Source organism: Prionailurus bengalensis, chromosome A2, assembly GCF_016509475.1.
Source record: "Prionailurus bengalensis isolate Pbe53 chromosome A2, Fcat_Pben_1.1_paternal_pri, whole genome shotgun sequence".
NCBI classification, from domain to species: domain Eukaryota; kingdom Metazoa; phylum Chordata; class Mammalia; order Carnivora; family Felidae; genus Prionailurus; species Prionailurus bengalensis.
The window spans coordinates 90,110,582-90,127,005 of record NC_057348.1 but is presented as its reverse complement, the minus strand read 5'-3'; the positions used below and the strand labels follow the sequence as shown (position 1 = coordinate 90,127,005).

General features: G+C 39.7%; 2 protein-coding genes across 3 annotated transcripts in view; one reads left to right on the top strand and one right to left on the bottom strand.

The window, feature by feature from the left end:
• Positions 1-3,416, top strand: part of ELAPOR2 (endosome-lysosome associated apoptosis and autophagy regulator family member 2) — a 179,259-nt gene extending 175,843 nt beyond the window's left edge. The window contains exon 22 of the mRNA XM_043588737.1: positions 2,650-3,416. Within this exon, the coding sequence (XP_043444672.1) occupies positions 2,650-2,709 (60 nt within the window). The 3' untranslated portion in view covers positions 2,710-3,416. The remainder of the gene's footprint in view (positions 1-2,649) is intronic.
• A 6,945-nt stretch (positions 3,417-10,361) lies between these two features.
• Positions 10,362-16,424, bottom strand: part of GRM3 (glutamate metabotropic receptor 3) — a 218,310-nt gene continuing 212,247 nt past the window's right edge. For both annotated transcript variants that reach the window (XM_043588738.1, XM_043588739.1), the window contains one exon: positions 10,362-10,912. In XM_043588738.1, coding sequence (XP_043444673.1) covers positions 10,839-10,912 — 74 coding nt within the window. In that variant the 3' untranslated portion in view covers positions 10,362-10,838. The remainder of the gene's footprint in view (positions 10,913-16,424) is intronic.

Below are 16,424 nucleotides of genomic sequence, written 5' to 3'. Positions count from 1 at the left end.
TATCCAGGAGTAGTATTCTATTAGATAGATATGCCAAAATTTGTTTACCCATTCTCCTATTGATGAATACTTGTGCCATTTCCAGTATCTAGCTCTGAATAAAACTGCTATGTATATCATTGGACAAATCTTAATAGTGTGTCCTACTTTACATTTTTTTTTTTTATGCTTGGCTTTGTAGAGTAAAAATGGCTGTAAGTTTCTTAACTGTCTTAATGTCATTTAAGATTTGCTTTATCTTATATATTCTTATTCATGTCCTAAAGGCCAGACCTTATTTGGTATTTTCCTACCAATACACTGGACTTGTCAGGTTTTATCTATAGATTGACTTTTCTTGACTTTCCTCAGCAACTTTAAAAATGTATCTTCAGGAATTTTTTTCAACTTTTTTCTTTTATTTTTTCATTCCGCCATCATTCATGGAACATTGTCTGTTAGACACTCTGCCCGGTTTTGGTGATACGTCAGAGACTATCTAGTTGATTAGTGCAGGACACATGCACATTTTACACATACACACAGACACACCCACACAATGATCATCCAGTATGATAAGAGCATTGAGTTAGAGTCTCGTGGAGAACACAGGAGAAGGGAATGCAGTAAATGGGTAGTGATGAGGTAAGGAGAAGCTTCTGGAAGTTGACTTTTTAGTAAATTCTTGAATTCAGAACTTAAAAAAAATCGTGTATGGCATCTTTATTTAATGCATGAGTAAACTGATATCTAGAGACTTTTCCTTATTTGTCCAAGGGAGGGTTAGGTAGGAATTAAAAACCCCATCTGCTGAGTTCAAGTCCAGTGTTTTTCCTTCTGAAATGTAGCATTTCAGTACATATTTATAACCACTGATTGACAGCCTACCATGGGGTAGGCCTGGAGTCATGTTTTGGGAAATAAAAAAAATGAATAATCTGCAATTCTGCCATCCGTAAGTCTCAGGTAGTGGTGCTGACTCCACACACACGCGGATGTGTTTGGATGCATATACCCCGCCATCTCACCAATAGGAGCAAAATCCCATGGGAACACAGAGGACATGGCATCTAAAGCTGTATGAAGCTAACATGATTCTATAAAGTGTTTTCAGTGTTTTATTTCAAGTGACGCCTTGAGGATCACCAGCAGGCCTCTGCCTCTTTCCCCCTCAGGAACATATTGAATCAAATTGTCTCCAGGAAAGGCCATAAATATCTTGGATTTCCTTTTAAGTTTATTGCTGACACCCTAAAGCTCTTTCCCATGATGCACTGTAGGCTCCTTGAGGACAGACATTTTGTATCCCTGAAGTCTAGTCGTGCTCTTGCAGTGCATTGGTGCTTAATAAACATTTGAATCATCAGTGGTTATTTCAATAAAATGAAGTCCTGTCAACAGGAGGCGTCAGGCAAGCTTCTTCAGGGCCACAGAGAGCAGTGAGGAGATGTGCATCCTGCCCTCCCAGGGCCATGTCATCTCAGCATGGGCAGGGATAAGTGATAGGTTGGTGTCCATGTGGTGACATTTTCCCTATAATCCTTTCCCTCTAGCCCTAAAGCTTGTCTGAAGTCTTGGACTTCACTCAAATGAGAGAAAGCACAAAAGCAGCCTTATTCTTTCTGGCAGGCACCCAGTGTCTACTCACTTTTATTGTCTCATTTGACTTCTCTACTTCAGACACACATCTGTTTGCACCTAGGACTGGTATGCCTTCTATTTCCTTTACTTTAAAAATAATGCTAGTTTCCTTCACTCTATTCTCTTTGAAAGCATAGTCACCCCATTGCATTCCAGTAGAATTCAGAAAGTTTTTTTCTAACGTGAACAATGAGACATTGGGAGAAATCTCTTCTCTTAGTTCTCTTTTTCCCCATTAAAGATTCACTTAAAATTTTGTTTAAGTTTATTTATTTTGAGAGAGAGAATCCCAAGCAGGCTCTGTACTATCAGTGCAGAGCCCAACTCAGGGCTCAAACTCATGAAGTGTGAGATCATGACCTGAGCAGAAATCAAGAGTCAAACACTCAACCAGCTGAGCCACCCAGGTGCCCCAAGGATTACTTATTTTAATAGGCTACAGTTTGAATGTAATACATAACACAAGCCAGCAATGATGGATTTGAGTTAAACTATTGACATTACCTGATGACTTGCTTTTAATATCTTTAGTAAGTATATGCCCAAAAGATTTTCCTAAAACATATCAATGAACCCTAACGATCTTATGTCTTATTGGTGCTGTCCTCATTTATTTCTGCTGTCCTTCTTCTTCTATTTATCCTATATTATCTTGAGAATACATAGTTTATGTTAGTTCTCTTTTGTAAAAAATTCACATGTCAGGGTCATCTATTTTGGCACAGAGGTCAGATATCCCTTTGGGAAGGGTCTCAGTGATTTCTTCACAAAAAACACAGCTACATCTTTTTGTATCTATTGCAGTAATGTGTTTGCTTCTATTTTGGTTTGTCTGTCTTATCTCCTGGACATCAAAAGCATCCTTTAGGGTAGGCATGCTATTTGTTTTATATCTGCCACTTCCTGTAAAATCCTAATTACAATTGGCAGGTATATAGATTGAAATGATATCCAGAACTTTCCTTCTGGACCCATAAGATCCTAAAATCTTACTGGAATTTGAGTTGATTTTGTTTTTTTTCTTCATAGGAAAAAGAAGACCATTTTGAATCTGTTCAACTGAAATCCTCAAGATCCCCAAATATATGAAAAGACAGTGCCGTAGCCTTCAGGCTAAGGAACAAAGAAAGCTGATCTCTAGTTTCAGAGGACCATAGTTTAGATCCTGTCCTCATATCCGGCACATTGGTGATCTCACAGAGGAGGGCCATGCCACTGAAAAGGGAAGGAGGTTGAAATGTTTGATTGCCTTATCACATGGTCAAGTATCTTGCCAAAAATAGGAAAGCAAATGGTTTGGGTCTCAACTGAAGATGAAGCTCCACTCAGGAAGAGATTTATCTGTAAATAGACATAACTGGAAACCAAGGTTAAGCCCACCAGTGCACTGCTGATGCATGCCATATAATTAATGGGTAACTTTTATTCTTTATAACTTCTACATAAAAAGTATGCTTTGGAGGGCAGATTTGAGCGTATGCATTGTGATCCCATTTATGTCTTTTCTTTGGGGAAGATTTGAAAAAATTTTAAGGTAGAGTTTTTTTTTTTCCCATTATTTATTTTCCTGACATACCTTAAAACATCTTTTCTATTAAAAAATCATGAACAAAGAAAGACAGTAAGTTTTTCATTTTTTCGTAGGGTCTTTCTTGATTTCAGAAGCCTGAGTAAGTAACTTTTTAGGCAAACATGTAAACACGTGTTCGGGTTTTCTACACTTCTATTTGCCTTTGAAATTTCATCCTTGTTGGAACTGGTAAGAAGGGATTGAATGAAGGTGTTGAAGGAATATTTAAAAAAAAAAAGGCCAAGAGAAGCCAGACTTCCCATGAAAACAAGCAAGCTGACACGATCATAGAAATCAAATGGCTTAAAACCATTTATGTAATGTTTGAAGTATAATTTTAAATGAGTGAGAAAGCTTGTTTATAAAATCACTTGCAAAGTCATGAAGAAGAAAGGGGGATGGCTTGTGTATAAGTACAGATAACTGTGAAAAGGTATTGGGATAATTTCACGGTTCACAGAAAATGGCAGTGGTATATTTGTTGTCTATCAATCATCAAAGGTATATGGTTATTTTTCTGTTAACACATTGAGAATTATGACTTTCATAGAAATTTTTCATTTTGAGCAAATAAGGCAGGAATTCCATTTTGGACCATTGCATATAATTGTATTCACACTAAAAATGTGGTTATACCATAAGTAGTTATGAAATAAGTGTTGTTCTTATTCAGAAGTGATCCAGGTAATCGTGATATTTCCTCTGATGGATGGGTTTCTAGTATTAGCACGACTTGAATGTTATCTGTTGAGAGAAGTTTGGAAGAAATTGGATTTGACTAATTTTGTGTAAACTTTAATTGTTTCAAAACTGGGAAAGAGGGGAGTTTATTGATCATTGATGATCTAAGGTGCTCCGGTTTGTTTTCAATAAACAGTAATCTTTGTAGATCTTAATCTAGATTTCTAAAAAGACTAGTGATTGCCTTAGAGGCAGGCCACAGGGGCAGTGTTTGTGTGCCCCAAGTCTTTGAATGAGGTATGATTTGTAATTTTGGATTCAGCAGGTAATGTCTTTATTTTTGTGGAAAATGGGAGAAAAATAAATAATGGTGCTTATTCGGTGGGTAAAACACTGGACCATCCTGTTATTGTTGAATGAATGTTTGTTTTGTGTACATCTTTGCTGTGGGATTCATGAGTTGAGATGAGGTTGCCATTATTTTATTGTTGTGAAATTCAGGGAGGGCGTCCCTTAGCATAAACCTTTTCCATGTTTAATTTCTTAAATCTTATTTTTTTAAATAAGAGATTATTAGAAGAAATTATTTTGGCCTTGCTCACATTTCCCTGGTAAACCGTGCTGATGAAACACGTTCCCCAACTTGATCCAAATTTAAACAGAAGAGTGACAATCCATTTGAGATGCCCCTTTTCAGAGGAACCCCGGCAAATGTAGACAGGCTGCACAGAGTCAGGAGGGTCCACAGAGTCACCTGTCACCTCTCTCCATCTTAGGCTGTGCTCCCCGTGTGTATGTACCAAGCCATAGAGATAATTGGGATTTGCTCCCAGGTAGCTTCTTTCTTCTCCTGTCACTGGACTAAAATCTCTGACATGTCAAAAAATGCCTTAAATTTTAATGAACTCTCTGAAAATGTAGTTGGTATTGAAGAATTTATTTATTTTATTTCTAATTTTAGGTATAAAATAGATTTTGTCAGCTCGCCCCATCTTTGGAAAGGAGCTGCCTTTTCCCTTTGGATCCCAGTGATTTGTCATTTTATTCCAAGCACTGAAGAAGTGTGACAGAAAGAGTATCACGAGGAAAATATTCAGACCAATCTTAGCTATAAAATTTACTGGAGTTTTATGTCTTGCCTTTGCAGAACACAGTGGAATGTTGAAAGGCATAAACAAATTAATCATGTTTCTGTGACTTTTAATAGACATTTGTTGTTTCTTTCCCCTCATAAATGGTAGAAGAAGAAGTTGTAGGTTATTTTTCTAAGAGGCCCAGGTTTTGAAGCCTTAAATACTTCGTTAAGTCTACGGTTGCCTGTAATATCTCTTAGCACTCTGTCAAAACATATTTAAATCAGTTTTCTGCTGGATGAGACCATGTCTTCTATGGATAAATTACATCATGCCATTTAACACTGTTGAGCAATTTGATACATGTCCACTTGATTTAAAAGACTGAATTTTATGCTTGTTGACTTTTCTCCTTTTTGGTTGCTAGTAATCAAGTCCTTTGCAGGATTAAAAATGTTTCATAGTATTTTTGTGTAGACTTTTGTGGTTATTTTCTTCCCAAGGAGAAAATATGGTTTAAATGCTTATCTGGAAGAATTGCTTGGGTCCAGTCATTTATTAAGTGGAGTCTCCAGGTTCGTAGGTGGAGGGTCATGATTGACTGTGATTCTTCAAGACCCTCTGGGGCATCTGTCATTGGACATCTCTAAATAGAACTACCTCCTATGCTTCCTGGTCATTCCTAATGGGAAGCTAATGTGCAGATCATTTCTCTCATCCCATGAAAGTGAATTTCCTGGAAGTTGGGGTGGGAAGATGACTGCAGCTGGTAAGTTTAAAGTCAGTGTGTTGCTCACATTTATCTTTTTTTACACAGAAGTTAGGTAGAATAGATCTTCTTTAGAGAAATTAAAATACCCTCACATCTAGTTTGTCATAACCATGAATACTATCTCAGATTTATAAGACCAAATTCTAAATTAAGGTTGTCCTAAAGGAAAGATCCCAAGGGGAGTAAACTGGAAAAAAAAAATCCCAATACTTGATGCATTTGTTGAGTGCTAAAATGGACTTCATCCTCACAGTAACTGGCCAGAGATGACATTCTTGCTGGATTTTATTTCTTTTAGTTTAACATTTTAAGATGAGTTCATTTTAGGATCATAAATGAAGGAAGTAAAAACTTGGATACGGGGACAAATAATTGAAAATTGATAACACTATTGCAGTTGATACTGATACTACCATTACAATTGATATTACTAATGCAATTGTCTGGATCAGAGACCAGCAAATTTTGCTGTAAAGAATCAGATAGTAAATATTTTCAGCCTTGCAGGACATGTGGTCTCTGTTGCAGCTCCTCAGCTCTGCTGCTCTGGCGTGAAAGCAGCCACAGACCATATGCCAACAAATGGGTGTGGCTGCATTCCAATAAAACTTTATGTACGTAGAAATTTGAGTGTCATTTATATTTCACTTGTCATGACACATTCTTGATTCTTGTCTCAATTATGTAAAAACCTAGAAATGTTCTTGGCTCACAGATCTTACAAAAACAGGTGCCGGACTAGGATTTGGTCTCTGAGCTATGGTTTGCTAACTACTGGTTTTAATTGCAGCAACCCATAAGCAACATTATTCAGAAGAATCTGCATGCAGAGTTTTTGCCCTTTAGGAGCTTACCACCTCAAGAGTTTGTCAAGTCTTTAGAGACTCAGAAAGAAAATAACCCAACAACCTCCCTTGATGATTTAACCGCCTGTGCAAAGGCAAAGCCAGTTACTCTTCTCAGTTACTCTTATAGTTTTGGAACTCAGTTGTGGATATTGATAAGCAAATGATAAAACTAAAGCACATGAGTTGGTTCAGATTCAACCAGCAAGATTGATTTAAAAGCCTTTTCTCGGCGTCGATGTAACGCTTTTGCTAAGGTAACTGGTTTTGGAGATAATATTCAGTCTTATATACGGACCCATTTAAAGTAACCACAGTATCTCCAAGTAGGGGCTTTTGACGTACAAAAGTAGCTTCAGCGTAGATTCTTGAGCCCTAGCGTGGACAGGGTCCCCTGGTCCATTTGTATGTGTCCTCGCAGCACACACCTCTGTCCACACACATTTACCAAATCCTACTTTAAGATTTACTGTGCTGCAAAAGACACTTAGGATCCCTTTAATGATTGATGATTCAAGAAACAGACCTCCAGTTTCCTTGAACAAAATATCCTACGAAAACTTTTAATTTGCTTGAATTTGCCTCATTTTATTAATGAGTCTTGGAAGAAAAGCTGTATCTAAAATAGCCTGTGGATATTGGTAGATTTGGTTTAGAGCAGGGCTCTAAAGTATTTCCTTTATCGCACATGGCTGCTTCAGATTACCATTGGTTGGGTTAAATAAAAGAGTGAAATCTGTGGGCATTGTAAACTTAATCTTTCTATTACAGGACAGAAGTGATCATTGCCTTTTTCAGGAGTTTGGGTCTTTGTTACTAGAGCTGTGGTGGTTATAATCCACACTGGTATTCCATTTTCCTGGCACCTCACCTTGCTTGACTTCTTCATGCTTATAGTCCTTTGCTGAAGAGCTCTGGAGCCCAAAGCTATCATGGTAGGTAAGTGAGGAAAGCTGAGGCTAGCCCAGGGGGAGTGTGGAGGTGAAGACTGTAAAGGTACCCTCGCTGAATTACCTCCTTTCTCAGACTTTCTCTTAATCTTTCTGCTGTGTGGTCTGCCAACCAGCCTGTCCCACAGTTTGAAAATGGGGCCTTTTTATATTACCGTGATGAACATGAGTGGGCAAGAGATTCTATTAATATTTAAACTAGAGAGGACACAGAACATTTCAGAAACTGTAAAGACTCAGAAAACCAACAATAGAAACCCTCATCATTAGGTCCTGCCATGTTAATGAGTAGGATAGATCATTCTGAGTTCCACACATTCAGGAAGTTTTTGCAAAGACGGGTCGGCTCACCCAGTTTTATATTCTAGAAGGATGAAATGTTCTTCTGGAGTGAAAAAAAAATTCAAAACCTATTGGTTTGAAATGGCTTATGTAAAAATGATTTTATAGCTGCTGTTTTCCATACATACTCTTGATTGTTTTTTTTTAAAAAATATTTCCAGGGATCACATGTTAGGTGATGCACTTTCAAATAGGAAACAAGGCTTATGGCAAGGAAGGAGAAAACGACAAGAACCGTAGGTGACTGCACTTCCAGTGTGCAGGAGGAGTGTGAAAATCACAGTGGCCCAGAGATCAAAGCCCAGCTTTCAAATACAGTGTTCTCAAGATTCACCCACGGACTAATTGTCTTGTTTAAAAAGATCCATGATCAATTTGTTGTTTTAGGCATCAGCTGTGTCTCTGAACAACCTATCTGATACCGCCTTCCTCAGACTGTCACATCCCATCAGTGGATTGCATTTATTCTCCCTCCCCTCAGCCTTGCCTCAGCTTTTACCTTGAACAGATGCTCATTCTGAGCACGCTTACCTAGCACTCCTGCCAGTTTTGGCCACAGCAGGATTCTTTTGTGCCATCTCGTGCCCATTGAATCTACTACCCAATCCTCCTCACCTACTCCCCCAGATCCAGGGTCTTCTTTGAATATGACAATTCCGGGACTGGTTTGCACTGTTGTCTTTGAGCAGCAGGGTGACTTCTGGATGGATTGAGTATGTCGCTAATTCAAATGCATTCAGAAGGAAATAGAAAATTTCTGACCTCTGACTCCTCACTTGAAGTCCTTCAAGCCCAGTCCTGTTGGCTGTGTGTACCTGCTTACTATTTCTAGATGTTTTAAAAATAGCATTGGTATGTCCTCCTGAACCAGGCCCAGGTTATTTAACTGGTGGGCCCTTCCTACTTTTGAGTCTCTTCCTCTTCCTCTCACTGTTGTCCTCAGTCATACTTCTTTCATTAGAATTGCTTCCTGTCCTGGGGCACCTGGGTGGCTCAGTTGGTTAAATGTCCCACTCTTGATCTCGGCTCAGGTCATGATCTTGAGGTTCGTGAGTTCGAGCCCCGCATCAAGCTCCACATGGAGCATGGAGCCTGCTTGGGAGTCTCACTCTCTCTTTCTCTCTCTGTGTCTCTCTCTCTCTCCCCCTCTCTCTGCTCCTCCTCCACTCAAACACATGTGTGTTCTTTGTCTCAGAAGAAATAAAAAAAAAATAGAATTGTTTCCTGTCTTTAAACTCCTTAAAGGTAGGAACTGCATCACATCATTTCTCCATCATGGGCTAAGAGTGGTCCCCCACAAGGCGTGTCTACATCTCCACCCCTGGAACCTGGGACTGTTTATTTGGAAAGAGAGCCTTTGCAGATGTAGTTCACTGAAGGTTATTGAGATGAGTTTGTCCTGGACAATGATAAGTATTTAAGTATTCTTCTAAGAGACACACAGAGGGGCAGACAGACACACAGACTGTGATGTGAAGATGCAGCCAGAGATTGGAGTAATGTGGTCACAAGCCAAGGAAGCTGGCAACCACTAGAAGCTACAAGAAGCACGGACTGGATTCTTCCCCAGAACCTCAGGTGGGGTGCAGCCAACACTGTAATTCTGGACTTCTGGCCTCCAGAACTGTGAGAGAATAACGATCTGTGGCTTTAAGTGATCCTGTTTGTGGTAAGTTGTTAAATCAGCCCAGGAAACAAATAGGTTCCGTCTTCACGGTGTCTGGCACAGGCCTTGGCAGGAAGATGAGGTCTTCGTGAATTTTCCTACGTGGATAAACGATTTGTGACTGAAGGGTTTACAAGGAAAAATGGGAAAGTGTGAGTAAGAATAAGCCAGTTTTACCTTATCCTTGCTTTCCCTGTTCACTCCTGTATTTAGCTTAGTAAAATATTCAAGTTGAGTGAAAAGCCTGTGTGCCTGAGTACTGTTACTGGGACTTTGGAAACACACCGGCCAATACCAGCTCCTGCATTTTACTGCCCCATTCGCTATCTGTGGTGAGAATGGTTTTCCATTGGCATGACAGGATGCTATCCCAGCCTCCTTCCTAGTAACTTCCTGGTTGGTTTAGAATAGTTACATTAGAATAGTTTCCCATCTTTGTGCTTCTGAAAATGAGAGCCATCCTGCCTTGCCTGGCAGGCCACAGTGTCTGCATTCAGAATGTAGGAATCCTCTCCTTACTGCATCTGACGGCTATTTGGGCAAATTCTGGGCTGCTGTACAGATGTGGCTTAAAGAAACCAGTACAGATATTGTCATCTGGCCCCTGAAACAACCTGATGGTTATGGTATCGTCACTCAAAATCTGATCTTTGTGATCTATGAAGAAGTCCAGTTTTGCTCAGAACTCTCTACCAGGGTGACAGCTTGTGTTCAAAGTGTATGTAGATGGAAAGAGAAGCACGCTTAGTCAAGTATTTCCAACATTAAAAGCAGAGGTAATCTGAAGTCAATATATTCAGATTACTTGGAGCGATTAAAAAAGAATAAGCCGTTACCCACCATGCTGGAAAACCTTGAAGGTTTTATTCTCAATATTTTTACATTAATACAGATGCTTTTTATTTTGTGCTGAGAAAAACAATCTGTTACACGTAATGTAACTTTAATATACAACATAGAAACTCATCCTAAATTAGTTACAACAAGGACCTACAAAAAACTTCATAGGAAAAAAAGTTACCTAATATTGCCACCATATTTTTTAGACTGACCCTGTCAGACCCTGTCACCAATGCTCAGCTCTGTAAACAATGGTTATTTCCACATTTGGGGGAATCGTTAATAATAGGGGCACTAAAATCAGCCTAAAAAGTTCTAGCACATCACTATATACTGTACAGTCCTCAAAAATAATTTATTGTACTGTTTCTAAAAAAAAGGTACTAGGGTTCTTTTGCTCTGTTTCCATATTCTGGAGCTGCACGTGAGCACTTGTGTCTAACAGTCTAAAAACACGAAAACTGAACTGCAATTCACAATCACAGAGATGAGGTGGTGGCGTCGAGAACTTCCCGCCCATTGCACACCGTGGGGACGTACGTGCTTGCAGAGGCTGGAAAACAAAACAGGTCAGAAAATGCAGTGTCAGTCAAGCGAGCCATGTAGGTAATGGAATGGATGATCTCAGACACCAGTTAAAATTAAGTTCAAAACCCATTTTAATTTGGCTTTGGACAAAGCTAAGCGACTTAGTGCTGTGGTAGTCCCATGTTCTAACTAGGTTCTGCTCAAAATGAGTTTGTATCCTGGCACATTCCTCCGCTGATGACCTACCTCTTGGAGAGTTGATAAGCACCATCATTGTTGAAAGGAGTCTCTTGTAGATTTAAAATGAGCTTTGGTAAGCTATAAACTGGTTAAAATTCAATGTGCAAAATTCAAAGCTCACTGCCATTTGTTAAATTCATTACGGGTTTTAGTACCTTCGTTACTTTTGTTCTCTCTGGGCAGGGGTGACTCACACGTAGTCTCGTGAGCTCGACTGCCGTAGTGAGTGGTTTGATGCACTTTCATTGTTCACGTAGAGAAACTCTGCGGAAACACTCTAGCAAGGGCTGGGGTGCTAAGAACTCAGATTCTTAACAATTCTCAGAAAGGAAGACATTTCAAAGGGATGATGTTCTTGTCAATGACATTAATGACAACAGTGTCAGGGTGTGAGCACAATATGAGTACGCATATTCATTCTTTTTACAGCATTTAGTTTTCCTAGGTACACTTCATATCTCTTGTCGCTTAGAAGGTTTTGTTTTTATGAGAAATCTAGATACAGCTTTGTCTTTTTACCAAATGAGGACAAAAAAGCAAGGAGCCCCATTCTCCACAGGATGTGCAACTATGTAGCCAAGAGAATCTTTAGAGCTGTTTATGTGACATCCCTTAGCCTGTCCATGATGCTATGCTTTGACCAGAATGAACTGATCCTCTTGGCTACCTGACCACAGCTCAGGTCAAACCAACCAGTCGGCTGGCTTCTTCTTTAAATGCATACCTCTTGGTTAATAATCATATGAGATAATTCCCTGCTAAAGTGTTCATGTTTGACAGTGGAAATATTCTTGCCCCCTAAAAGGGCATTTTTTTTCCCCATAGGATTTTTTTAAACACAGAGGAGAAACTAATTATGAAATTTGAGATTATGTGCTCAATCACCATGTTTAGGGCACTGAAGTCTTTCCAGCAGCCTCACAACTAGGGAAACTTGAACTTCTCAATTTTGCACTGATTACTTGGCTAGGTATGTGAGAAAAGCCATAAGGACCAGTCTGTGTGACTGTCAGGTTATAGCAGAGTCCGTGACAGGCTAACTCTTGGACATATTTTTCCTTTTATCATTTTTAGGATCGGCTTCAATTTTCTTTACAATATGATCCCACTGAAAGGTATAACTTTGGGAGAAAACATGGCATAATTGACATTTCCTGAAACTTCCACAATGAAGACATTTTAACACAGTGCATGCCAAATAAACACTGGATGGAAAGTGATAGTGATAATTTCAAATGTGAGGGTTTTACTTCATTCCTTGCAAAGTTTCTTCATACTTTATCTAACCCTAGCTTCATCAAAGCTAGGTAAGGCGAAAGAAAGAACAAGGTGAGGTGCAGTTCAATCACAGTTCACTGGAAACCTAGCAGACATTCTGTGCTCTTTCTGCAGTCTCTCTCTTTCCGTATATCAAGTTGACATCCCCATGTGGATGTTTAATAGACATCTCAAAACCAACCAGCCACAGAGTAGCTCTTGATTTCCTAACCTGTCCCCATTTAGTCTTCCTTCCTTCAGTGAATGGTCTCACCATCCAGTCAGCGACCCAAACCAGAAGTCTAACGTTTCTGCTTCCTTCCTTCTTTGTCCCACCTCCCATGTCAACTCTATCATCCTGCCGAATCAACTCAATCTTCCCCGTCTGCCTACCCATCTCTGCATCCACCACTTTGGGCCAAGGCGCCATTATCCGGCTTTTGGCTACTCCAACAGTGGAGCCGCTGGTATCTCTGTTTCCCCTCTTGCTCCCCTGCCACACATTCTCTGTACAGCAGTGAGAGTATTTTTAAATGTTAGTCACCTCCCTCTGCTCCTCCAGTGGCTTCCTTCTGTGCTTTCCTTGCTCTGGTGTGTATGTCCCAGGGTGATTCAGACCATGCCTATCTTTCTGCATTCATCTCATTCCATGGTTTTGTCCCCATTTTTCGCTTGTTGTCCTCAAACACGCACATCACGGCAACGTCAGGCCATTGCCATAGCTTCTGCCTCTGCCAGGAATGTTCTTCCCTCACTTCATCACATGTCTTGCTTCTTTTTATCATCTATATCTGAAATATCACTTCCTGTAAAAGGCTGTCATCAGGCCATGTAATTCAAATAGCCAACCAGTTATTCTCTGTCACATCACCTAATTTTAAAACCAATATTTTTCTTGCCTTTTTGTTTGTTTGTTTGTTACATCTTATGTCTTCTAATAATCTTGACCAGGAAGTATCCAGGGGCTCTGTCTTTTTCATTATTTTATCCCAGTTGGTGGTTATGGAATACACCCTTTTAGAACCTCTATAAATATTTTCTGAATGACTATATAAATTTGTTGCATTTCAAAGAACAGGGGAACCAATGGAAGTTTCAAGAAGGATATAATCTTTTCACCTGAAGAAATGACCAGCAAATAGGAGGCATATGGGTAGCCCTGTCTGGGGTCAGGTAGGCCTTTTTTCTTCTCAAGCCACATGGTGACAATGACCATCAACCATCCCTGCGAAGAGAAGGAGCTCAGGCTGTGAACACCCCAGGGCCAGCCTGGTGCCTTTGACATTTTCACTAATCTCTTCATCTTTTCCAGGCTCAGGTTTTATTATTTCTGTGCAGATTGTTCATTTCCAGAGCTTGAAGAGGAATGATATGTCATAGGGGTAAGTCTAGGAGAACCAGAGGCTGGTATGTTCATGCTCTGTGTCTATCTTGGATCACTCTGATACCCTTTCTGCCTGCATTTTTAAAGATCGTATCAGAAACCTCCGGTTATACTCCCCATACTTTTGGAGTTTGCCGTAATGCTGTTCTCAAGTGTGATCTTCAGATTTTCTTGTTCAATGCATTCTAACTTCTAAAAAAATTGAGTGTATCTTGACTAGGTAGGTAATAAGTACAGGGGCTACAAAGGTAGCTGCATGGAAAATCCTAAATTATAGCTTCAAATGATGTTCCCCTACCCACCCCACCCCCACCCCGCCTGGAGATAATCATTATGAAAACTTGCAGAGTAACTTTGATTCATCTACCCGCTTCACAGGGACAATGAAGGGAACACCCTACGTTAGAACTCATCTAAACTCTTTGAAAGGAAGCTAATACAAATTCAGGGTTTTCTTACCAGGAATCACAACAGCAAAGACTCCCCAAGACTCTTTCTGCAGTTATTTTGTCCCTAACCGCTTTCAAGTGGATTAAAGGGAACTGTAACTTGTGTTTTTCTGCATCTCCTTTACTGTTCCATCTGTAGCTTTTGCCTGTGCATTTTATTTTATTATGTAAAAAATATTCTCATTTTTGTATGTGCTGCTGAATATAGTAGAGGAAATTACTGTTTTATGAGTTTACTATCTCAATTACTTTGCCTGTCATAAATATTTTACATATGCCTCCCATCTTAGCCCATCTGTTATTCCCCAAGGTAGTAAACTCTGTGCCAGAGCAAAGTACTGTCATTTTCATGTGTGTGTTTGTGATGAGCTCTTGCTATTACTCTAATGAAATTCTCCTGAGGGTTTTAATAGTGTAAGTTTAGCCCATTTTCTTAAGTGCGGCTAAGCAGAGTCCTGTAATCAGACTTTCCTTCAGAAATAAGAGGCATGCAGGCTTATTTCTGGCTTTCCTGGGAGGAGGGGGTGAGGAGCAGCTGCTAGTTACCCCAGGCTAAGGTGGTGCTACTCAACTCGAACAGTGAACACAGTGGAAAAGAACCTGGTACGTTCCACCATTGATCACCACAGGGCCATTCACACCCATCAAAAGGCATATTTTACTTCACAAACTCCGTGAGGCATCGGAAATCAATGCAGCCAAGTGGCAGCTTTGTCTTGCACTGTGAAATCCATTTCTCTTCCGCCAGTAATGCACAGGCTGGCTGGGCTTTGGAAAAAATGACCCCGTTTTTTTCAGGTACCTGGGCCCTCAATCAATGCTAAACATATTTCTTTAATAGGTTTGTATGGATGCCAAGTCTGTTAGTCAATTTAGTAGTTGGGACTTGGTTCCTGAGAATCAGTGTGTTACTCTAACTGTGTAATATATCAGATGCGGGGAAAAAAGTAAAACAAACATTTAAACAGAACAGACATTCCACTTTGTTTCCATCTGTTCCATTTCTTTGCTCCTGGTAACCCCCCAAAATTTTTCCCAGCATGTCTGCTTGTTTAGATATTTTAATGCTATGGTCATTGAATTCAGTTTCTACCAGCTGTTTGTTGCTTTTTCCTCCTACTTTGTTATTGAACCTGTTTTCTTACTCATCACCTTAATTTTACTTGTGCTAGGGACCTTAGGTCCCCTTCCAGATGTTCTTCTGCTGATTCATACAAGTTGTCTGGGAAGATGATGACTCTACTAGCCGCTGCTTCGGTAGCCTTGCTTTGTCAGAGTTCACGGTGGAAGACACAGAATCAGTTATTAAGAAACGAGGCTAGATTCTCGGGATAAAGGTCTTAAATCATTAACAGTAGATTTGAGAGGAAATCACATTCGTTATGATGCGGGATGAAAATCTACAGACCCAAGATGTAATTTCCAAATGTGGAGTTAGAACTTAAGAATGCAAAGCCTTCTTCATTCAGTGATTTATTTCTTGCGAGACAATATTCATGGAAAAAGAAAATATGGCACGTACTATTTTATTACCCAGAATACAACTCAATTAACTTATTGATAGAAATTCCACTTGGTCTTCAACTAAACACCCCAGTCCATTATTGCCACGATATGCTGTCATTCTTTCTTCCCAATTGTGTTCTGTTATTCTCTCCTCCATCCCTCAAGATGTATGAAAGCGGATGTACGATAAAATAATTTGAAAATGGAAGGGCTTAATTTGTGTGTTTTTCTATTTTGCATTCCTTTTGCCTCCTCTTAGTTTCCCAACATCTCTAGTTTTTCCTCTTTCTTATCAAAATGTGTTTTCAGGTGAGGATCAGAAACTCATTCACCCTGAGGCTCAAACAACTAAGAAAAGCTATATGTGCTTCTGTGTCTAGGGATCAAAGTCAGGCCACAAGTGTTAAACTCTAATAAAATAATGTCAGGCATTAGTCCTCCTCCCTAGTGCAGCTCATCTTGTCAGCTTCACCTTCAAATTATATACAACATCTGAACACTTGATTGCTTTCCATCACTGCCACCCTGATTTTTAACCACCAACATCTGGACTATGCAGTAGCTTCTGGAATTATGTCTCTGCCTCCTCCCTCTCTTATATTCTGCCCACACAGCCAAGATGATGAAAATGATGCTTTTAAAGTTAGGTCACTCCACATCCTTTGAGTGTTTTTCCCAGTTCTTTACAGTAAAAAAGTAAA